The sequence below is a fragment of the Phoca vitulina genome, unplaced genomic scaffold (genome assembly GCF_004348235.1).
Source record: "Phoca vitulina isolate PV1807 unplaced genomic scaffold, GSC_HSeal_1.0 scaffold35, whole genome shotgun sequence".
NCBI classification, from domain to species: Eukaryota; Metazoa; Chordata; class Mammalia; order Carnivora; family Phocidae; genus Phoca; species Phoca vitulina.
Window position 1 is genome coordinate 11,619,340 of NW_022589738.1, and position 23,775 is coordinate 11,643,114.

Consider the following 23,775-nt stretch of genomic DNA (forward strand, 5'->3'; position numbering starts at 1 on the left):
CCCCCCCTCCCCTTCCTTCTCATCTCTTTTCTCCTCCCCTTCTCCTTCCTCCATCCCTTTGTTTCTTTCTTCCTGATGGCCTCGTTCCCCCTCCCTTTGCTCCTGGCCCTCCTCCTCTTCTAGGTCTTTCTCTCCCTTACCCAGGTCCTCTATTTCTCCTCCTCCCTTGTCTTCCTCCTCTTCTTCCTCCTCACTTTGCCTCTGTTCCACTCCTGAATTTCCCTCCCACTGGATTCCCTCACCTCCACCTCCTGCCTTTCCCTTGCCTTCACTCACCTCTGCTCTGTCTGTCAGGATGTCTGACAGGATGTCTATTTCCTCCTCCTGTTTTCTTGCAGGCACCTTCACGTTTTCCTCACTTGCCTCTACCTCTTGCTCCTCTATTCCACTTCCTTCTGAATTCTCTGCTCCTTCCTGCTCTTCGGGGATCTCTGACAAGTGGTCACACTTAAAATCATATCTTGTCATGAATCTGGACATTTTGTGTTCAGCCTCTTCCTCATGTATTTGTTCAAGAAATTTTCTGCTATACCACAAGTTTTGCTCAGTTTCCACTTCGTCATCCTCATTCTCTCCACTACTAAATTCTACTGACTCGGGCTGCTCGAAGCTGTCAGTGGTACCTTGCTGACTTGCGCTTTTGCCTTCCAAGTAACTGTCTGTCTCCTCTACAGATTCTCTTTCGCTGTCAAAAATCACATCTCGCTTGTTCCTCTTACTGTCCTTAACAAAATCGTTACTGTCTTCATCCTCAATATTCATGTCTCTATTTGGTAAGTCAAAGAACATATTAATATTTCTTAAATTCTCTTCGCTTTGTCTCCTAGCCTTCAGATCTGCCATTTCCGCCAGCTCAGTTTCCTTCTCAGAGACTGGTTCTTTTGCGTCTGGATCCTTCTGTCTTTGGCCTCCATCACTTGCCTTTGCTATTGCCTTACTGTCAGGTGGATAAATACAGTGCTTACTTTCACGTCTAAATAGCTCTCTTGGCACACCCTCTGCACGGGTGTCAGCCCGAGACCCAGGCTGGCCCGAGTCATTACCTACGTCCTCATCTGAAAATGCTTCCATAGTCATAGCTGCTTGCATCATGTACATTCCTTTGGCCAAAAGTTGTTTATAGGCTTTCCCCTCTTTCACTGTTTTAGACATCTCGTCACTTGCAAATCCTTTACTATCATCATGTCCAGAGTGAGCTGTACGCTGCTTCAGTTTCTCAATTGTTTCTTGTTTCTGTAAATTTTTGAAGTAATCGTCAAACTACTATTAGTTGACAAAGGTAACTTATCTACTACAAAACACTGCCAAGATTTTGCATTACTCTAAGTTTCGCTAGCAGAATAAAAATGTCCAGTTTTACCAGACGTTTTGCTCAGATTTGGCTTTCGCTGGAGATAACTTCTGCCACTCTCTGAGTCTGCGGCACCTTGGATTCTGCTGTGGCACACATGTCTGCATGCTCCCTGCCTGCTCCCAGGATGCCACTACTCACACAGGACCATCGGTATGTCTTCTCTACCCCTTTTCTTAATCTGAATCAAGTCTTAAATAGAATACCTTTCCAGACTGTGCAAAATACTGGTAAAAAAAAAAAAATGTACACACTTCTCTTGCATGCAGTCGGGTTCAGTTTCCTTTTTTTCCTACCTTCCCTGTTATTTTAATTGTCAAATTTTGATTGGTCTTTTAATTCCATGAAATTCACAGAATTAAAGAAAATATGAAAATGTTAAATATTGGATAAATGAATAGCTTACTTCTACAAGAAAAATCTGAAATGAAAACCACAAATGAAATCTTTTTATCAGCATACTAAATAGTATGTTTCTTTTCAAAACAAATCTTTGAGTTTTCAAATTTTTGACCCTCTTCCTTTTATCTATTATATTCTTTAATTATCATAACTTGCATACATGAAACTAACCACTATGTGGAAAAATATCTAGGGTAAAATGTTAAGATTTTTGTAAAAACTATGAAATTAAACACTGCAATTTGAATGATACATTAAGAATATGAAATTCATTTCTTGCTGGACAAAATAAGACAAAAATCAAATTGTTGACCTAAATTCTGTAAGTTAATGAACTGAAATACTTGATGAATTTGCATCTCTGGAGAGTAAAACCTCACTAAATCAAGTGTTACAAATTGTCGTGACTGCTAGGCTTAGGAAGAGGTCATTTTTTTGCCAAAAAAAACAAAAATTAAAACAGCACAACTTAAACATCAATATATGGAAATATTATAATAAATCTTTTTTTCATTCACTAAAATAAGTCTGGTTGGGCCTCTACTTAAAAGGACTATGTGAAGTATAAAATATATATCAGTTTAAAAGGAAGTGCTGAATAGAAGAGAATAAATACAAAAAAAATAAATAAATAAATAAAAGGAAGTGCTTTCCTTCTGTTTGTTCTAGGTCCTATTCTTTAAAAAGTCACAATTCTTTCAAGAGCCCTAAAGAGAGGCAGAGAGGCCCAGTTGCCAGAAATGATTTTTAAATGTATGTGTCTTTATTTCCCTAGCACAATCAAATAGCTCAGAAGAGGCAGAGCCCCGGGTCTAAGAGAAGAGGAAAGAGAGACACAGGAAAGATGTCTGCTTGGAAGTGTAGTCAGTCGATAAAGTCAGTCAACCTTTGCTGAGCTTCCACACTGGGCTAGGACAACAGTTCTCCCATATTCAAAAGGAATGCTGTTACTCACCATGCCTCTCAGTAAAACAGAGGTAAGACTAACAAAGACTGGCACTAAATTTTTATAATTCAGCAAGATTCTCTTGCATTTCGGTGACTTTGACTTTAAGGATTTTTAGCTTAATAACGTGGCAAAGGCACTGGAAATAGAAATTAAATATTGTCTAGAAGCCTTCTTCCTTCAATTCATATTTCTCAACTTACTTTTCTAATCCCCAAACCCCACCTTCCTTTCACCCCGTAAAGTCTGGTCCGTAAAGTCAGGAGAAGCAAAGGATTTCAGGGCAGGCCTTTATCTCTCCAGGGTTGTGAAAACCACCAACTATTCCTTCCTCTTCCTATTCACTGGTCATTCATTAAAAGTCTCTCTTTATCACCCATGCATGGTTTCTGATTAATTTCCAAATGTTTAATTTTGTTCTTAGGCTATCAATTCTGTGATAGATTAAAGCCCATTCCACACACTGGAAAAGCAATTGTCAAATATTTTCACTAAAACCACCAAATTTTAGAGCTAGAAAAGATGTTAATATCATATTTGAGAACAACACGGTAACTCAACCAAAGTCATGCTCAACCCAAGTCCGAGAACCATTCTGATCAACAGTAGCCTCTTCTAATACTTATGAACTGCCATAATAATCCTTTGCTTTGATGATAAGAAAATGTGGCTACTATGACTTGTTAGTGACACCAAAAAGCAAATTTCAGCAATGAAATCCTGTCATATATCCGAAATATATACCAACAGAACAAACCCAAGTTGAGGCTACCTACAATGTAATCCTCTTTTAAAATCTAAAGTAAATGAAGACTTATCTTTCATGTATTCTTTCCAGAAAACTTTCAAGCAAAAATATAAACTGTTCTTACCCACCATAATGAAAATAACTCTCTATATTATACCTTTTGTTTTTGAATTGGTGATAATTTTAATGACTTCTCATTGGAATTCAGGCTCATCATATGTGTCTGCAATAAATAAAAAGTATATGTTCTAAAAAGAATAAAGACTATATATAAGATTATATATTTATACATTCTTATATATAAAGTGAACAAAACAGTTCAGAAAGTAATATAATCTACTCTCAACTGCATACTAATGATACGAGGATCAAAATTAATTGTATTGTATATAATCTATACTTCAATAAAATAATAAACATATAACATATAAAAATAACAAACAAAATGAAACCAAAACCTTTTTTAATGCAAGGAACAGCACAGAATGTACACATATACAAATACATGATGAACTGAAATCCAAACATATCTATATAGATAAATAAGAAAACCATTACCATATTTAAGACATCAGTAGTTTCTCCAAGGCTTTCTGAATCTGCTGCTGAAGAATTGTCTTCCTCTTTCCCTTTGGCCATTTTATCCTGAAAATAATCTGATTAAAAGGGAAAAGAGAAAGCCAGCTTTCAATGGAAAATTGAAAGACAACTGGACAATAAATTATTCTGTAATATAAAGTGCAGGCATAATTTTACTAAAGTCCTTTAACCTCATGTTAAGGGAATTGAACAGAATTCATTCATAGTGATAAGAGGTTTTAAAGTCTCTTTCTGAAAGTTCAAAGACTTCCATGCTGATGAGATAGCAACTGCTTCCTTCATATGAACAAGCAAACACTATACCTTTGGGAGAACTACTACCTAGGTATCAAGCACTGTAACAATGAGTCCCCAAAAAGGGTCCCAGTGACCCACATCCTCCTGATATGGGTCCCCTTGTGTCGTTCCCTTCCACATTTTACCAGGTTGTTCCATATGGCCAACAAAACAAAGCAGCCATAATTGTGATGTTATTGCAGCTTCTATCTCGGTCCCCCCACTCTTGTCTTTCTTGCATCACTTTCTCCGGGGGAAGCCATGCTAGGACCATTCCTAGGGAGAAGTCCACGCACTGAGGAAGTAAAACCTGCCAATGGCCACGCGAGTGAGCATGGAAGAGCATCCTTCAGCCCCAGTGGAGCCTTCAGGTGACTACAGCCCCATCTGAAGCATGATTGCAACTGCATGAAACACTCTGAGCCAGAACCCCTCAGCTAGGCTGCTCCTGGATTCTTGACCCTCACAAACTCTGTGAGATGAGTTTTAAGGCCACTTGTTATGTGCAAAATCAGATAACTAGTACAAGCACCTAGAAACTTTCATGGAAAACTGCCAGGTTATGATGTCATCGAGCAGGTAACTAAAACTTACGAGCTCTACTTGACGTTACATTTTTCTCAATTACTACACCCCCATTTAGCACCCACATATTTATTTGAGAGGAGCTCCTGAACGAAGTCTTTGCTAAAAATGCTAGTCCCCACTGATCTCGGCCTTATAAATTCATTCAATTCAAAGGAGCAAATAATTAGTTTGTGTTTATTTCATGTGAAGTGCTACGTGCAAGATAATCAACTTAATTAACGGCTCATTCTTAGTGAACTTATCATCTAAAGGGAATATAAAATATAGGATATATTGGCATGAGAAATCACACCCAAATGTCGGGAATCAGGAAATGTTTCACTAGAGAGGTGCGGGGAAGAGTGAGTAGAATTCTGAGATGCAGCGGTGGAGGTGGACGGAGAAGAAAGTGAGGCCCAGTGCTAACAGAAGCAGCAGAATGGCTCCTACTGAAGGCTGACCATGTGCTGGGAACACATGCTTTCACACGTGTCGAGTTACCTCCATGACAACAAGAGAGGTAAGCAGCGTATCCCCACTTCACAAATGAATAAATGAAGTGCCAAGTGTCGGTGTCAGGTCTGTCTTGACTTCACAGCCTTCTCCACTACGTCTGACTGTGAAGAGCTCAGTTTGATCAAAATTAAGAGTTGGGAAACTTTCTCTGTAAAAGGCCATCCAGTAAACATTTTAGGCTTTGTGGCCATATACAGTCTCCATCCTAACGACTCAAACTCTGCCGCTGTCATGTCAAAGCAGCCATAGGTAATACATAAAGGAACGGCGTGACTGGATTCCAATAAAACTTTATTTACAAAAACAAGTGGCTGGCGAGATGTGGCTCATGAGCCGTACTTTACAAACCTGTGACCTCCATTAAGGTTATAAGAAAAAGAGTACTGAGAGATGAAGCTACAAAAGCAGGTGGGAGTTCCATAGGGAAACCTACACTTATTTTCACAAATATTAGGGATTCTCAGAAGCCCCTGGAGCAGATGGGAACTAAAGCTGTGCTTGAGGAAGACTGATGTAGAAAGTGCTTAATGGGATAGACTGGAGAAGGCAGAGAATGGAGGTTTGGAAAATAGAGAAATCATTGAAGCTCACAGCCTTGCCTTACACTTGACTGAGAAAAAAAAGTCATCAGACCTGATCTGCCTTATCTTTCCCCCCAACAAATGTACACATTTACCTCCATTTTCCTGTTGAAATGCAGGATGCAGCGTTCCTTTTAGCAAAGACTGCTCTGTAGGCCAGCCCCATCTCTCCATGTCCATTAGCATACAAAAATGCTCTACTATTTCCCATTGACCCCGCATCTCCTCTAGTTGCCAGCCCTTTTCTCTGCTCCTCTTCCTGACCAAAATATGCAAAAGAATTCTCTACACACCCTATCTCCTTTTCACTTCCTCATTTCCCATTCATGCCTCAACTCTTAGCCCTCTGGCTTCTGCTCTTATCTTCCCCTGAAGCTATTCTTGTCAAATCACGGATACTCTCCACGATGCCAAATCCATGGGATGCTTCTTTGAGCTTTCTCCTTGGCCTCTGAGCAGTACTTTGAATTCATGACCCTACTCTCTCCTGATTCCCCTTCTCTTACCCTACTAGCTGATGGGGGCTGAGGAAAATTTCTTTGCTGGCTCTTCCTCCATTACCCTCTAAATGTTAGATGTTCTTCAGCCTGACTCCTGGCTCTCTTGTCTTGCTACTCTGTTATCTAACAGGTGATTTCACCAAGTCCCATGGATTGTAAATACCAACTCTGTGTTGCTGGGTTCCAAATGTATCTCCCTAGTTCAGACCTCCCTTTCGAACTTTAGGCTTGCATATTCAGCTGCCTGCTCCATTCAGATACCTGGATGTCTTGCAGGTATCTGAAGCTCGATTTTTTTTTTCCTCAAGCTTGTCAACCATCCTCTTGTCTAAGAATCATCCTTGATTCTTCCCTTTCCTTCACCTCTATGTGTAAATTCAGTTAGTTCTAGGTCTCAAATGCACTCCCAGTCTGCCCCCTTCTCTCCAGCTCCACAGCAAATATCCTGGACCACACACCATAACCTCTTGCAAAGGGCTCTTAAGTATTCTTCCTACCTTTGGTCTTTCCTGCCTACGGTCCACACAGAGGCAAAAGTGAACATCTTAAAATGTAAATTGGATTGGAGCACATCACTCCACTGATTAAAACCCTTTAATGACTTTCTATTGCACTTAAGAAAAGCACTCAAATCAAATAGGCTTCTCACAGCCTATAAAATCACAAATACTTTTTCACTCTTTTCTCCAACATCTTGTCTAGCCTTTTCCCGCATTCTCTAGCTCCAACAGTCTTCTTTCCTTTTCTTATAAATTGCCTCCAAGTCTTTGCCTATATGATTTTGTTTGCCTAGAATGCATATAACCTCTCTCTTCATGTGGCTGTCTTTCTTATCCTTTATGTTTTAGCTTAAATGTCACCTTCTCAGCAAGGTCTTCCCTGACCTTTCTCCCTCCATGATAAACACTGAAGTCTGCAAATAATTTAGAAAAAGTGTTATATGTTAGATATAATTTTCAGAATACTTTTAAGACAGTTTTAGCAAACAGTCACAGAAGATAAGGAATAGCTTTTCCTTTGGCTCTAGCTACAAAACTCTGTATATGTTCACATTCAAATCTCTTGAAGTGGGAAACAACTTCCCCCAAACCATAAACTTCTCTTTTCCTTGTATACACTGTTGTCAGACTCCACTTTTTCCATGTACAGGCCTGAAGGGTGTCAGTAATGCTTATCTCAAAATGAAGCATACAAAAGTTCTGTGTGAGATGCGAGAAACTGGCTCATTATCAGGGGCACCTGGGTAACTCAGTCAGTTAAGTGTCCGACTCTCGATTTTGGCTCAGGTCATGATCTCAGGGTCCTGAGACTGGGCTCTGAGCTCAGCATGGAGCATGCTTGAGATCCTCTCCCTCTGCCCCTCCTCCCACATGCATGCTCTCTCTCTCTCTAAAACAAATAAAATAAACCTTTGGAAAAAATACAGTTTAAGAAACTTGCTAATGATCAAGATCCTAGTTGTAGATAATATTCTATTCCCATGGCCCACAATTCTTGCTTTTACTACCTCAACTTTTGCGTAGGTTCTTAATCCCAAAGATAACTAAAAATTATCTGTGCCGTGGTTCTTAATCCCATGTGCCCAAATCATCTTAATTCCAAACCTACTGTTTACTCTGATCTCTTGATCCTGGCTTCTTGCCCTGCCCCTACTATTCAAGCATATGCCCTTTGGTAACATATACACACTCAAGATACACAAATGCCTATAAACAAAATTATTTACAAGAGGTGTATAATAGGGGTGCCTGGGTGGCTGAGTCGTTAAGCATCTGCCTTTGGCTCCAGTCATGATCCCAGGGTCCTGGGATCAAGCCCCGCATCGGGTTGCCTGCTCCGCGGGAAGCCTGCTTCTCCCTCTCCCACTCCCCCCTGCTTGTGTTCCCTCTATCGCTGTCTTTCTCTCTGTCAAATAAATAAAAATCTTTTTTTTAAAAAAAGGGGTGTATAATAACCAAAGAGCTGGGATTACAATTTAAAATATAATGTGTATCTAAAAAGCAGTGAGGTAGAAGTGTTAATAATAACCATGACTATAACTTATAAAGAGCTTCCTAGAGGTGCTAGGCTCAATGCTAAGTATTTTATATACCCTATCTGATTTAATCTCAGTCACTCTAAAGAAGTATTATTAAACTCATTTCAAAGATAGGAAAACTGAGGGTTAGAGAAATTAAGTAACTTCCCCAAAGTAAGGCACACAGTTAATAAATGTCAGAGCTGGCATCTGACCCCAGATCAGTCTAACTCCATACCCTATGCTCTTTTTTTTTCTTTTTTCTTTTCTTTTTCTTGATAGAGAACATGCATGCAAGGGCGGGGAGGGGAAGGGGGAGAGGGAGAGAGAGAATCTTAAGAGGGCTCCACGCTGGGCAGGGCTTGATCCCACAACCCTGAGATCATGACCTGAGCTGAAATCAAGAGTTAGACGCTTAACCAACTGAGCCACCCAGGCGCCCCCATACCCCATGTTCTTGACCACTCTGGTATACTGCCTAAATGCAAGACTTCACATAGGTCCAGAAAATTCACATTCAAATCCGGCTCTTCATTTATAAGTTGAGTAACCTTGGCCAAGTCACTCAGTCTCTTCAAGCCTTGCTTCTCTCATCTATCCAAATGAAGAGTTTAGAACTCCCACCTATTTCATGGAGCTGCTTCAGGGTTTAAAGGAGGTAACATAAGAGAAGGTACCACGTATGTTATACATTTGCTCTATACAAATATGCTGCTATTGTTACATGGGATTTTTAGGGTCACTGGTGAGGCTTTGTATTTGTAAGAGTATTCCCGGACTGGAACTCAAACGAGAGATGTCAGCCTCCAACTAGGAAGAAAACAAGTTAATTGGCAAGAACATCCTAAGATAAACATGACACCAACAGGAATAAAAAGTACACTTTTCCTGTGAGCAGGCAGAGTTATCAGCTGTTACCTGGTTCCACTGGCAGCATGGGGTCCTCCTTTTCAAGTATCATTTTCCCTGGCCACTTACTTGCAGACATATAGAAAGGAACTGGCCTGGGGGAAAAGCAAACTGGTGGCACAGAAGTTCCCTCAATTGGAGGTAGAGTTCGTGTCATTTGAAAAGAATCGGGTGATTTCTCCTTTAAAATAAACAGGTTAAATAAACTGTTAGATGATGTTATATGTTTAGTATTGACAGAAATTACCCCCCAGTTGCTAAAAATATTTAAGAGACTTCAAAGTTGCCCACTGTCCCACATTCATTTTTAAATTATCCCCAAGGACTCAAAAGTGTTTTGTTTTGTTATCTCTGTATCTCAGTTGCTCTAAATTGTTAAATTAGAAGCCTGTTTTTCACACGATGGGGAAAAGTATATGTGCATTCTCTCTGCTTTCCTTAGGAAACAAAAAATTAGTCACGAGACCTAAACAAACAATAACTACAAAATACTGCTATTTCTCAGTCTTTCCATATATACTTTTTCATAACAAAAAGCCAAACTTAACCTTTTTACTTCAAAGGGAATGTTTTGGAACTTAAAGCAACTCTTTAAAAAAGGAACGTCTCCTTTAAAAATTATTTGGCATTTTCTGTTTTTTTTTTAAATACAAGTGTCATTGAAATAATAATTTTAAAGCAGAATGAGAACCTTTAAATTTAAACGAGAAAGAACATTCCCTATCTCGAACTGAAGTCCTTATTTCTGTTTCCCACATTTCATTGTTTATAGCGTATAACCTTCCACGGCTCATGAGGTGTAACTAAAAGATAAAAAGCAAAGTAAGTCAATCCATATGGAATTGAGAAAATAATTCAGCATTCAAGCTGAAGTGCGAAGATAGGGCTCTAAAAGGATGCTTTGTATCTTTGCTTTGTATCCACTCTCTATTAAGTCAAGGTTATCCATGATTATTTGAATTTTCTCATTTGTGTGTTTAACAGCTTAACTCTGAATTTGCTTTAAGTTTGTAAGCCTGCACCTCTAACCATTTTATTTAGTAAATCTATCTTAAAAGACCCTTCTTTGATTTAAAAAGAAAATGCGTTTTTTTCCCATTCTCTTTGCAGTGCCATGATATAGAACTGGCCCCAACTCTATACCCTCTCTCTTCGCCGCACACGTGCTGACAGAGTTCTGTTCAGTACATTTCCTGAGCTCAGATCGCTGAGGGGCAGAGAAGGTGCTGCAGGGAAGTAAGAATCATTTATTTCTCCTAACTCCATTTCTTCTGTCCCACCGAGTCGTGGAATGGCAAAAACAAGCATGTGGCACCCACCACAAGCCACCTGCAGCAAAAAACCACATATTGATTAATCAACATTGATTTCAAACACAAATGGGTTTTTAACAGTTTTCAGCTACAAAATATTTACTTAATGGTAGACTTCCTAGGTAGTCAGTGTGTCTCTCCCCTCCTCCCAGATACACACACACACACACACACACACACACACGAATTATAATATGTCTTCTTTAAACACTACAATTGAAAATTAGAACAAGTTTAACACACCATTTTACTTCCAATTTATCTGGCACATTATGTTCCTCCTCAAAGTTAGAAAATGTTATTTTAATCTGAGAGTAACACAAACACCTTAAAAAAAATTACCCAGAGAAGTTCTACTTGGAAAAAAGTGATCCAAGAAGAAATCAGTCTCTCGGGATAATTATGTCTCCAAACCTTTTTCTTTACATGAACACTTCTGAAGTTCAATGCAAAATGTAAGCATGCACTATGGTGGAACAAGGAAAAATGAAACCAACGTTCAAAGGATTTTGAGAAAGAACTGATTTTCAATAAAATGCCTAAAAAACCATTGTGTAGTATTTGTAATACATAGATTTTTTTAGCAACTTTATAGTGTTCTACACGGTGGTTATAAGAATAGCATACTCTGAACATTTCTTTCATAATATTGTGAAATTATTATTATTTTAAATAAGTCTTTATTTATAGGTGATTGTCAGACACTCTGCTGGTTGCTGGAGCAGACAACCAAGCTTCCAGGCATGGCACAGTTCTGGTTCTCAAGAGACACAGGGGAACAAAGCAGGAGAGTCAAGATTAGGGTGAGAACTCAGGACGATGCTCAAAGGAGGAGAATTAGGAAAGGGACAGATTTTCTGAGTGGCATGATGTCTGACATTTGGCTTTTAGGAAATGAGTATACTGATTAGATATAGCCATGATATTCTTTCAACAAACATAAAAGTATCTATTTTCTATGAAATACTGCAAGACTCAAATATATAGGAATATGAAAATGTAAACAGGGAAATGTGATGTCCTTACCAGTTGAACTATAAACCTCAAAAAATTAGAGCACACAGTGGGAATGAACTGATTGGTAAAATTCTCCAGTCCAAGTCCTAATTTTCCATGTCGGCCATCTCCAAAAGTATACATGAGACCTATATCTAAAATGCAAAAAAAGAGATTTATAAAAGCCTTACTTGTATGCATCTATTTGTAAATAGGCAAATATATTTACTTATATTGCAATTACAATTTCCCCCTCAAATGCTGCACTGAGTTTACTCTGATCCATTGATATTTCCACACTCTCTGTGGTCTCTGTGGTCCTGCATGTAACATTAGGCAACAGACACCGTGAGAATAAAATCACTAAGCCATCGGTGGTTTGTGAACTTGAAGCCCAGTCATGTGAGGCACTGTGTGGAATAGCAGCAACCCAGCATGAGCCATCTCTTCATACACACCATCTTCTCAAGGGGAAGGGGATTTTTGTATTCTGACCCCCTATGTTCCAATACAATCTATTTTTTCCCCCTCAGGTTTCTCAACCTTGGCACTCCTGACATTTGGTGCCAGATAATTCTCGGTTGTGTGGGTCTGTCTGGTGCACCGTAAGATGTCTAGCAGCATCCTTGGCTTCTGTCTACTAAATGTCCATAAAACACCCTGCCTCTGTAGCTGGGACAATCAAAAATGTATGCAGACACTGTTGTGTGTCCCTGGGTGACAAAATGGCCGCTGGTGGAAAACTACCAGCTTAGATCAATCCAACTGTCTCTTTTACTGATTCAGCTCCTGGGCTGTGGAACGCTGCTGAGGGGAGTGCCATAAACCAACCATGCTGACTAGTCCCTATAGCAATGGCGAGGGCCCCTCTATGGCCCACGATAAGTGGTCTTGCTGTTTCTCTCCAGTTAACCCTTTTGCCCACTGCCAGAGCAGCTATTCTGAACCTTCACTCCTCTTCTCAAGCCCTCCTTAACACCCTCTCTCTCAAGTGGTGGAAAGTGCCATGGAAGCAGAAGGAAAGGAAAGGGGGCCAGGATAGGGGCAGAAGAGGGGGATTTCCTTCTAGTCTGGGGATTAAGGAAGGCTTTCAAACAGACCTGAAGGATGATTAGGGTATTAGCTGCAAGAAAACACATATGAAGGCTTTGAATCAAGAGAAAACATAACACAGTCAAGAAACTGAAAGGCAACCGATGTGCCTGGAGCACAAAAGGGCCAGTGGTATGAGTTGAGTCTGAAGAGGTACGAAGGAACCACACTACAGAGGACCCTGTTGGTTCATATTAAGAATTTCTGAACTCTATCTTAATGGCAGTAAATTGAATGAATGGTTCTAGGAGCTAGAAGTTCCTAGTTTAAGATGGCAAAGTAATCTCATACTAAGAAAATCCAAGAGAACCGAAGGAAAAATGAGGAGAAAAAATAATATAATTCAGTAAAATTTTCAAAAATTAATACAGAGGGGCGACTAGGTGGCACAGCCAGTTAAGCTCTGACTCTTGGTTTCAGCTCAGGTTGTGATCTCAGGGTCATGAGATTAAGCCCTAAGTCGGGCTCTGTGCTCAGTGCACGGAGTATGCTTCAGATTTTTTCTCCCTCTCCTTTTGCCCCTCCTGCTTGTGTGCTTGCTCTCTCTCTCTCTCTCAATCACTCTCTTTCTCAAATAAATAAATATTAAAAAAATACAGAAAATAAATGCCCTATTAATAAGCAATAACCAGTATTTAAACCCCAAATTTAGACTCTTATTAAATTTCTTACTATTAGCTACCTATTTCCTTTCTTTACATATACTCCTTTATCATCCTTTTCCCTTCTTCCTCTTCTTTTGACCCTTGATTTTTTTTACCCAAAGTGCTTTTTAGGCTTTGTGTTTTAACTTATCTTTAGCCAGAAAAGATAAACTCTGATCCAAGCTACCTGATTGTACTTCGAACTTGAAAGCTTTTTTAAACCATGAGCCACTGGCTACATAATGGGGAACTGGTAAGAACTTACAGAATAACTCACTACACACCTCTTGTTAGTCCTGAAAGAAAAAAATTCATTACACCTGTCCCCTGACGAAGCTTTATGAGCAAAAAGCAAACAAAGTTAATGGTCAATTATTAGTGCTGTAACTTCTTTCATCAGGGGAAAAGGTAGTATGAAAGTTTAACCAAATAATCTAATTGTGTGTTAGATGATCCATAAAAAGTACATGTTTCCCATCAATGGCAATTTAGGGTTGATGAAAAACAGCAGTAAGGACAGCGAAATTGACATTAGGACCCTGCAGTAAGGGATACATATCAACAACTCTTCTGGGACTATGAATGAATAATAATTCTTTACATTCTACATAGTTCTATTTCACGCTACATTAACAAAGACATTGACACTTGAAAATGGGTAGGCAGTTCTCTCTGAAAGGCTCTTTGGGGAAGAAGGAACAGTATACGGTAGTATACATTGTATTTGTGGATTACTAGTTGCCCCAACTAGATACCATTAGATGAGCTCCATTTAGCAGTAGCTTTTTTAGAAAGAAGGAAACAAATGTAGAAATACCAGTATCTGGCTTATTGCAAAATACTGTATGATTTCTGCCTTTTTAATGCTTAATTTCATTTTTAGATAGAAACGTAGGCTAGAAATAGTTAAATTACAGGGGCTTTTGTTCCAAAGCAATTATAATTGTGGAGTATATCAATTACCTACAGATAAGTGAGTTATTTCTAGGGGAGAATCTTTATTGGGTACATATTAGCAGCACCTAGTTTTTGAGGTTGAGAAGTAGGCCCAAAGCAGTATCTCCCTGGGTAAAGGAGAAAGTACAGAGTAAAAGGTCTAGAGGAGCCAGGTATCCACCTAGTGGCCTTCGAGGTGCGTTTCTATCACTGTGGACAAAGTAGCAGTCACTCCTGGAAACGCCTCCTAGCGGCAAAAGCTTCATAGGAATTTACTCAGCCTGTATGTAGCTGTGTCACACTGAACATGGAGAACGTTTTAAAGTTCTTTCCTGTAAGACTTTTCCCTCTGGCCTGAGCAGAGTTAAGAGTCTTCAAACTGATGCAATTTCAAAAAGATTCCAGCTTTCTGCCAAAGTATAATACTATGATATTACCTCTGACAGCACTGACTTGTTTTGAGGTTCTAAATCTTTGGATCATTTACACTGATGTGAAATTGAACTGAAATGTTAAAAAAGAGTTTACAACTTTACACTTTGGCAACTTTGGCATATTAAACAAGAACTCCCATTTTCTCAATTATTGATTCCTTTGCTTACGTTAGATACATTCGTTCCAACACAGTTTGTATTTTGTAGTAAAACATACCCCGTTCTAGAAATATGTAACAGAAATTCTCATCTGTACCTGTTATCAGAGCTGTGTGATTTTCTCCACAGGAAATAGAATTTATTTTCTGATCCTTAATATGCTCAATGACTTTGGGTACCGAAGATTCAAAACGAAAGGTACCAAGACCCAGCTGACCAAACTGTCCCAGCCCAAAGGTATACACGGCTTTCTCTGAAAGGGAATGAGCAAATACAAGAAAAAGATTGCAGGGAAGCGGACGCTGTCACCATTGTATCTAGAAAACTGTTGCATTCAAACTTTTGTGATGAAAGTTAAGTGCCTCTGAAATATCCATATAAGAATACCTAATGCTGAGGTATACATTCTCAATGATGAAGGAGGAGAAAAATGACAAGGCACACGATTATAAAAGTTATGGCATGGGCCTGATTTTACCTTTTACATATGACCGTAAAAAGAACTGCTAAAGACATATCAGTCAGTGAACTACCTGACATGTCCCTATAATTACCACTCAGCTCTTTAAAAACAGCATCAGTTGTCATTAAGCTAATTCCTTTCATTGCCTTAAAAAAAAGAGTAGTGTTTCCTACAGAAGAACTCCTTACTTCTCAAAAATAGTTTAACAGAATAATCTATTTTGTAAAACAATTTCAGAGGAGAATTTGCATGAGAATTGAAACGCACCGTAGATATGCTTGATTCACTTACAGGTCAAGTTCCTTTACTAGGAAGCGCAACAATAATGAAAGGGGGGACAAAAGCTTTTCCTTTTTGTTAATATTTTTTGACTCCAAAGACCTCCAATAACTTAGTAAACATTAGTTCATATGTTCTCGAGAAATGGAAAAGCACAAAAACAGGATAAATGGGTGGTGACGAAAGGGTCCCTTCAGACACACAACTCTGGCTGGCCCTGAGTCAGGAAGCGTGGTTTCCTTCTCCAAAGTCCCACACATCGCCTCTCTGCGCTACAGGAGGAAGAGCAAGAGCTTTGGATTCAGGCAGGAGTCCAAACCTCCATTATTACTGGCTGTGGCCAGCACGCCAGTTACCTAAATTCTCTGATGTTATTATTCCTCTCTAATAGAGTTGCTGTGAGGCTTACATGAGAAAGCATTCAGGCAGATTTGAACACACACTAGGACATTCCGTTGTAAGAACATTTTTCTAAAAAGTAACTAATCGACTCATCTTATTTCTGACAGTGGAGGATCCTGATGAACACACAACTATCTACTGTCGTATGACTTTACATTTTTCCTGTCTAATAATACTTACTTCATAAACAAGACAGAGAGATAATACCTCTTAAAGAAAATATGCTGTGTCAGGATACGAAGCCACACTGAGGCTATGGCAAAACATCCTTATTTTAACGTAAAAAGTACCATCTCTTAGTTTAATTAATAATCGCATGGCATGTCACCAGTTCTGAATGTCGGGTTAGCAGTAGAGTGCTGGGTAAATGAAGACATCTGTCCATCTCTAGCTGGCTGCTGATCACTCAAGGTTACGTGGGCTGAGATAGACTGTGAAGTGAGGCCATTCAGGCAGCCGGAGTCAAGTGCCATAAGTTTTGCTCCTTACCCTATCGGGTTCGCTTTCAGGTACTTGACAGTTTCTACTTTTTTTTTTTTTTTTTTTTACCTAAGGACATTACATATAACAACTCATCCAATTGTTGGTCTTATCATCTTTGTAACATTTAACAATGTAATTTGATGTTGACAAATGATACTCTATTAGGAAAACAGGTTTTAGTAGGTGGCTTCATATGAATATTATTCTGATTTCTCAGAATACATTTGATTTCATGACTAGTAACTTGTTGCCCTGTAGAGATCCTGAGTTTGTCCAAATATAATCTAGAGAAGTTAAGATAAGTTCTTATTTTCCCTTGGGATCCAGACTTCATTGTGGACCCCATCTTATAACTTTCTTAGCTTTTGCTAATGCTGGCGATGACATTTCAGATTACGTATATCACTCTGCTTCACTTAGTGTATCCCAAGTTCCAAGCTGACACTTTCTCAGCAGTCCACTGTTTTCCCGATTCAAAGTAGAAACTAATCATACCATCGCCACAACCAATAGTTTTATTTTCTAACCTCTTACGGTCATTGGCAATAAATTCATTGGCAATAAACTAATTTAAATTATCTTTAAAGTAGTTTAATGAATGGTACCCAAACAGATTTTGAGATCAGAGTTATAGACAAAAGGAAAAACAATGCTAGGGAGGGCCCCCATAGAATCATCTAATCCAAGCCCTTTCCTTTGGTGAAGGGAATGGTCTAGAACAGATGGTTAGCTATTCTTTCCTTTAAGGTCTTCAAAGTATTCTATAACTCTTAGGTATTCAATTTAGTACTTAGTCAAACTGATAATCAATATGTGCTTCAGGTCTGTTTCTTCATCAGTTAGGACTATTTCTGTCTACACTGTACTCCGGAACACAGGTTTCTCACCAGGGCTGGTGCATAATAAAGCTTGCACAGGTCCATGGAGAAATGTGAAAAATAGACAAAGCAGTAAATTTTCCATACAGATAAGTGAATATAATTTAAGAGGGTGTCTTTTACAATAAAATTGAGAGTTTTTTAATTTTTGTTTTGAAATGCCCCCTTATTTATGATACAATGGTGAAAAGGTTGCATTTTTTCTGCAATGCCGTATTTAAGCAAATGCAGATCAGAAGATCGCAACCATCTGTTGGTCTTCATATTCTTGTCACAAAATTAAAAACTTAAAATACAAAAACTTTACTGGTATGTGAGATCCCAAAGTCTACAAAAATCTAGAGAGAATAATTTCTGGCAACATAGTTTTTAACCTCAAAATTAAGTCCACAGAAAGCTAAATGTCTATAATATTTCAAGAAAATATCATACTTCAGGGCATTTTTAAATTTTAAGTATAATTAAAAGTATCATGGATTATCTGGGTGCTCATTTTATGTAATGATATTTTATAACATATAGTTGAATGATGTTATTTTTACATTATCAACATTTGTGTGCTTTAGAGTAACCTTCAATCACCTAATAAATTCTATAATGTTTGTTTAAACTAGAGAAATTACAGAACACATACGGAATAAGTTGAATTTCTGCCTACAGAATACATTTTCAGATAATTTATAGATTAATTTCTAAGTTTAAAATTCCTAAAATAAATCTTCTTAAAAATATATGGAAATCCATTTTGTTAGAAAAATCAAAGAAATCTTAAACCTCAGAATTATTTCCAAATATAGAATGGAGGCCTTGAAAAAAAATCATTTCTAACTTGGAAACAGATTTCATCTGGGAATTATAATTCTGGGAAACCACCACTTAACAAGCATGACTTGGACTAGAGCAAAAAGTCAAGGAAAAGCAGTATGAGAGGAAAATCTAAAGATAAAATATCGCTCAATCACCTTGCAACAGTAAGCATATCATCTGAGAATTGGATATTATTCAAAATTTGCCTACAACACTGCTAACTTTGGGCTACTGAAGATTAAGTGGTGACTTCAGAAACTGTTAATTTCTTTTTGACCAAAAAAATACAATAGTTCACTAGCTGTATTACCTGTATGCCACTCAAATAAATCTAATGTTGAACAAATTTGGAGGCAGCAATTTAGTAAGCATATTATCAAGGAGTATGTATATTTTACCATATTGACTGGAATCCTGAAAAATGACATGTCATACCAAATATAAATTTCAGAAGCCAAAATTGACATTGCTATTAAGGTTCTAACTTTCTTTAAATATCTGTAATTTAAAATCTTAACACTTTTTGTTGAATTACTATAATAGAACATAAAAAAATCACAAAGAAATTACCAAGTTTTACGTTGTGAATATCACAAAGAAAAGAATTATCAAAGGACATACAGAAAACAGCATGAACAGGGAAAAGAAGGTATTTCAGGAAAAGTGATATCAATTTTAGATAAATATAGAATACACACACACGCGCGCACGCAAGGCAGTTTGTCCTTGAAAACAAGCTAAAAACAATGTTATCTGCCTCCATTAAAGGTGTTAAGATCATGAAAATGTCCATAATGTTAGCAAAAACAATTCCACAAGATTCATTTTTTTCTACTTACAATTTTCTTCCATAGGCCAAAGATGTGTATTAACTATGGAAATCAAAGATGGGGATCTTAATGAAAAAAGATGTGAGGCCATCTTGTATGAGGTATCTAATAAAGTCAAGCTCACAGAAGCACAGACTAGGGTGGTGGCTGCCAGGGGCTGAGAGGGGGAAAGGGCTGCAGCTAATCAATGGGTATAAAGTTTCAGCTATGCAGGTAAGGTCTAGAGATCTGCTGTACAACACTGTGCCTGTAGATAACAATACTGTATTATAGACTTAAAAATCTGTGAAGAGAGTGGATCAGATGCTGTGTTTTTATCACAATAGAAGAAAATGAGTGTAATTTTTTTTTTATTATTAGCCACCCCAGAAAGCAGGGAACAGAGCAGCAGGATCCACACATACCTGTGAGAACCACGGTGTGCCCTCCACCACAAGCTACTTGGACCACCTTCTCGGGAATTCCAGGCACCGGCTGGGGCATTTTGTGATTGACCAGCAGCTGATTGGGAAGACCTAACTTCCCACACTCCGGTTCTCCAAATGTGTACAGTTCTCCCTCTGCTATTGAAGGAAAAGGATGATGGATGACATAATTGACACAATGATCAAGGATGACATAATTATGGACAAAATACTAGTCTTTGGGGTACACATTCTCATGTTCAGTAAAAAATTTAGAAAATGACAACTTGATCAATTTACCCTTTCTTGAGATATTTTTACTGTATGGTAAGGAAATAAAGCTAAGATTTTCTTTTCTCCTTGATTATGCTAATCCAAAATCTTTATGAATTCATGACCATCGTTACTAATGAACTAGAAAACGATTTTAGCTGTTTCACATAGAGACCATCTTATTTCTTCTACTTCCTTTTATAGTAAAGCAAAATGACTAGACATTAAGCCCCCATTAGGACATGGATTTTGTCTTGTTCACTTTGGTATTCCAAGAACCTAGCAGTGTCTGGTATATGAAATACTCAGTGAATACTTGTTAAATGAATAATTGCTTTTGTGAAACTTGTTTTAGAAAATGCATTTGTGTGTGAAGGAAATATGTTGAGTGAGCCTTAAGATAGCAGATTTTGCTCAGTTAGATGGCACTTCCTCCGGAAAGATTCTCTTATCAAGGAACTCGTGACATTTAATCACTGTCTTGTCCATACTAACACTACTAAAAAAAATCATTTCTAACTTGGAAACAGATTCCATCTGGGAATTGTAGGAGCCAGAAAGTTGTCAATAAGTTGGTAGGTGATTTTTTATGTTCTTATCACACTATGACTATGAGCTTCTCGAAAGCAGGAACTTTTTAGAATTCATTTCTATGAACTGAACTGAGTTCTATAAGGCAGGAGTTTAAACACCTTTGTAGATACATAACCTGATCTGACACAAAACATAGCACCATTCATGTGAGGAGAGAGGTAACACAGTATACCTGGTTGTTTATTATCTGCATGTCTCCAAGAGAACCATGATTGACCACTGACCAACCCCTGGGAACGCGGCCCTTGGAGTGTTCTTTATGTTAGTGACTGATGATTTTGTTTGGTAACCTGAACAACAAATTATGACAGCTTGGGTTCTCAGGGTTGCTTTGAACAACCATCAACATTGATAATGTACACTTGGTTTCACTGTTGAGGGATTGGAGTTTCAGTTGCTGTGACTAGTTGCTAGCAGGATATGCCTACACAATCAGCACCCCCACATAAAAGCCAAAGATCCTGAGAATAGAGTGGGCTTCTCGGCAGGGACATTACACACACATCCCTGTAGTTCCAAGCACGTCCTGTGCAGCAAAGAGTAAGGACTAGGAAGTGTATGCTAGACTTCTCTGGAGGACACATATCTCCTTCCAGCTGTGTTTGCTCTGTATCCTTTGCTGTAATAAATCTTTGCCATTGAGTATAACTCTCAAGCTATTGAAGCTTGAGAGTCCTTCTAGCAAAACAGAACTTGGGGAAGTTGTGGGACATCCAACACACATAGCATGCACCACTTAAAACTTGGTTAAATACTACAAACCCAGCTCTACTGATTTTCTGGATTGATCTGCACAGAAAATGAAATTTTCTGAACCACAGTTTTCTATAAAGTATTTAGCAAACACTAGCACAGAAGTGCTCTGTCGGCTCCCTTCCTCTTTTTCCCATGCCTCTTACATGAAAGGAGTTACTAAGTCCAGATGAGTTTCTTTCCACTTTTGTCTATAAATTCCTGCTGCTCCTCACACCTTAACATGGGTGAACTGTATGGTATGTGAGCTACATGTCAATAAAGCTGGTTTTGTGTGTGTATGTTCTTTGACTTTCTTTTTTTAATTTTTAAAATGTTAATTCGTTAGTTGAGTGTTAATATTAGTTTCAGGTGTACCATATAGTGATTCAACGCTTCCATACAACACCTGGTGCTCATCACAGTGCACTCCTTAATCCCCTTCACCTGTTTCACCCATCCCTCCTTCCCCCCCCCAACCATCAGATTGTTCTCTATAGTTAAGAGTCTGTTTCTTAATTTGTCTGTTTTTCCCTTTGCTCATTTGTCTTGTTTCTTAAAGTCCACCCAACAAAGCTGTTTTTTTTAAATAAAAGGCATAAATATAAACAAAATAAAAAAGCTCAATGCAATGCCTGTTGGCTACAATGAGCAATTCCTTGTTTTCCTACTGGCTAGAGTTTAGTCATAAAACTGAATTTGGCAGTTTTATTAAAATCTAAAGAGAAGACAATGCTTTTGCTTGGACTTTTATTTGTTTTTCCATCTGTGTTTTTTGTTTGTTTCTTTGTCTCATAAACAAAGTGAGCACAGACTACACCAACCCCGGGAGCCAGAAAGTTGCCAATAAGTTGGTAGGTAGCATTGCCCCAAGGAACACAATGAATTGTTCATTCAGTTACTCCCTCATTTGACGATATTTATTATTAGTTTGTTCAAGATACAAGCTGATATAGTGGCAACCAATGCCAGCTGAGTCGGGAGTTTGCCCTCTCTTGGTACCATGGTGCTACCAATTCACTGGGAAATCTGAGCGCCACTGGAATGGGTCAATCAGCACTTTCTAAACCTGAATATGAGGTGCATAGAATGTAAAACAAAGATTTAGAGACATCTAAGAGGGGCCACAAAACTATTCCCTCTAGGTGTTTTTGCTGTTAGAAAAACCACCAATAAGATGGAATGATCATACTTCTATCACTCCCTGTGTAGATACAGACTATAACATTTCAAATATTTAACCAAGGCAGAAAAGGTTGCCAGGGAGCCCCAGAAAGGGAGAGACTGGGGATGCTAAAGAAAGTTCCAGCAAAGGAAATCCTATCTCATACTGAGCAATCTTCCTTTTCCATCTACTCTACATCCCTGCTCTCACAGTGAAAGTCTACGACTCCCTTACTGAAACAATAAAAGCTAATTAGCAAGACAAGAGTAGAGTAGGTCTAAGTACAGAGGCAAGTGCACCCAAGGGAAAGTGGCCCATAGATCTCATTTCCAATGCCAAGGAATCCAAGAAGTTTGAGAACCAAAGTTTAGAAGTCTCTGACATACATTTTGCTTTTCTAATATTTTCTAATATTCACTAAAAAAGTTAACATCTCAGAGTGAGTTTTGAATTATAAACTGTCATTACTAAAATGGAGAGACATTGTGACCCAAAACGGACCACAATTACTTCATTACATAGACTGCCATGGCATTATTTCTACAGAACTGTAGAATGTTAGATTTTATCATTAACTGAGTAAACACTTAGAAATACGAGGTAACATGATGAATCCAAAATGTTCTTACTTGTTACAAAAGCTGAATGGTAATATCCACAAGAGATCCAGGAGATAGGTTTCCCAACAGTCACTTGTTGAGGGACACACACATTAGTTATATTTTTTAAACCAATTTGCCCTTCAGAATTGTCACCCCACATAAAAAGCTCTCCATCCTCTATAAAGAAAACACAAGGAGGAAAAAAAGGTTTTAAGAGGTAGCAAGGCTATCGAGTTATTATATTTCCAACACAGCATTTATTCTTTAATTTAGAAAAACTACGTGTCTTGAGAGAAAAGTGCTACTAAGACATTCACACCAGCTAGCTGCATAAGAGTTCAATTTCTCCTATGAAGGGCTTCTATGATGATAAAGGACAGAGGATAACATGATGCTAATCGTGTCCATATTTTTATCTCAACTTAACCTTTTCTTAGTCTATTGTCTCTGAACAGCAAATGTTTCTTCTTTTCAAGCGGTCAGCCTGCAACTGAACTGAACGACAGCATGAGCCACACTGGACATTTCCTGGGCAAGTCCCAGGTCAAAAGGGCCTGGAGGACCTTGCTCTTGAGAACACTATAAAAACGAAGTTTTAAAGAAAGACAAAAAAAAGAAATGCATTTCACTTTTTTTTTTTTTTTTTTTTACAATTTATACTTGAAAACACATACCATAACTTCAGAGATTAAGGAGATATCTGAGCACATAGAGCATCTCCCAAATGCATTAGCGTGTATTCTTTCTGATTAGGGTTTCAATGGAAGAAAAAGTGAAGCTAGGCAAAATACTTTAGAAATTATCAAGACTTACGTCCTTTAATTTAAAATTTTCAAATCTTTGAAGTGGTTTAATAATAAGGCAAATCAAAGGAAA

At 38.3% G+C, this 23,775-nt stretch overlaps 1 protein-coding gene across 3 annotated transcripts in view; it reads right to left on the reverse strand.

The window, feature by feature from the left end:
- RPGR (retinitis pigmentosa GTPase regulator) overlaps positions 1-23,775 on the reverse strand; it is a 52,872-nt gene that overhangs the window by 21,663 nt on the left and 7,434 nt on the right. For 2 of the 3 annotated variants that reach the window (XM_032426459.1, XM_032426461.1), the window contains exons 6-13: positions 22,927-23,076; positions 19,534-19,692; positions 15,085-15,240; positions 11,753-11,877; positions 10,557-10,742; positions 9,423-9,594; positions 4,006-4,103; positions 3,605-3,670 (exon numbers count right to left, since the gene is read on the reverse strand). In XM_032426459.1, the coding sequence (XP_032282350.1) occupies positions 3,605-3,670; positions 4,006-4,103; positions 9,423-9,594; positions 10,557-10,742; positions 11,753-11,877; positions 15,085-15,240; positions 19,534-19,692; positions 22,927-23,076 (1,112 nt within the window). Of the gene's footprint in view, positions 1-276; positions 1,234-3,604; positions 3,671-4,005; positions 4,104-9,422; positions 9,595-10,556; positions 10,743-11,752; positions 11,878-15,084; positions 15,241-19,533; positions 19,693-22,926; positions 23,077-23,775 lie in introns of all 3 variants that reach the window. The other variant, XM_032426462.1, reaches the window with a different exon arrangement.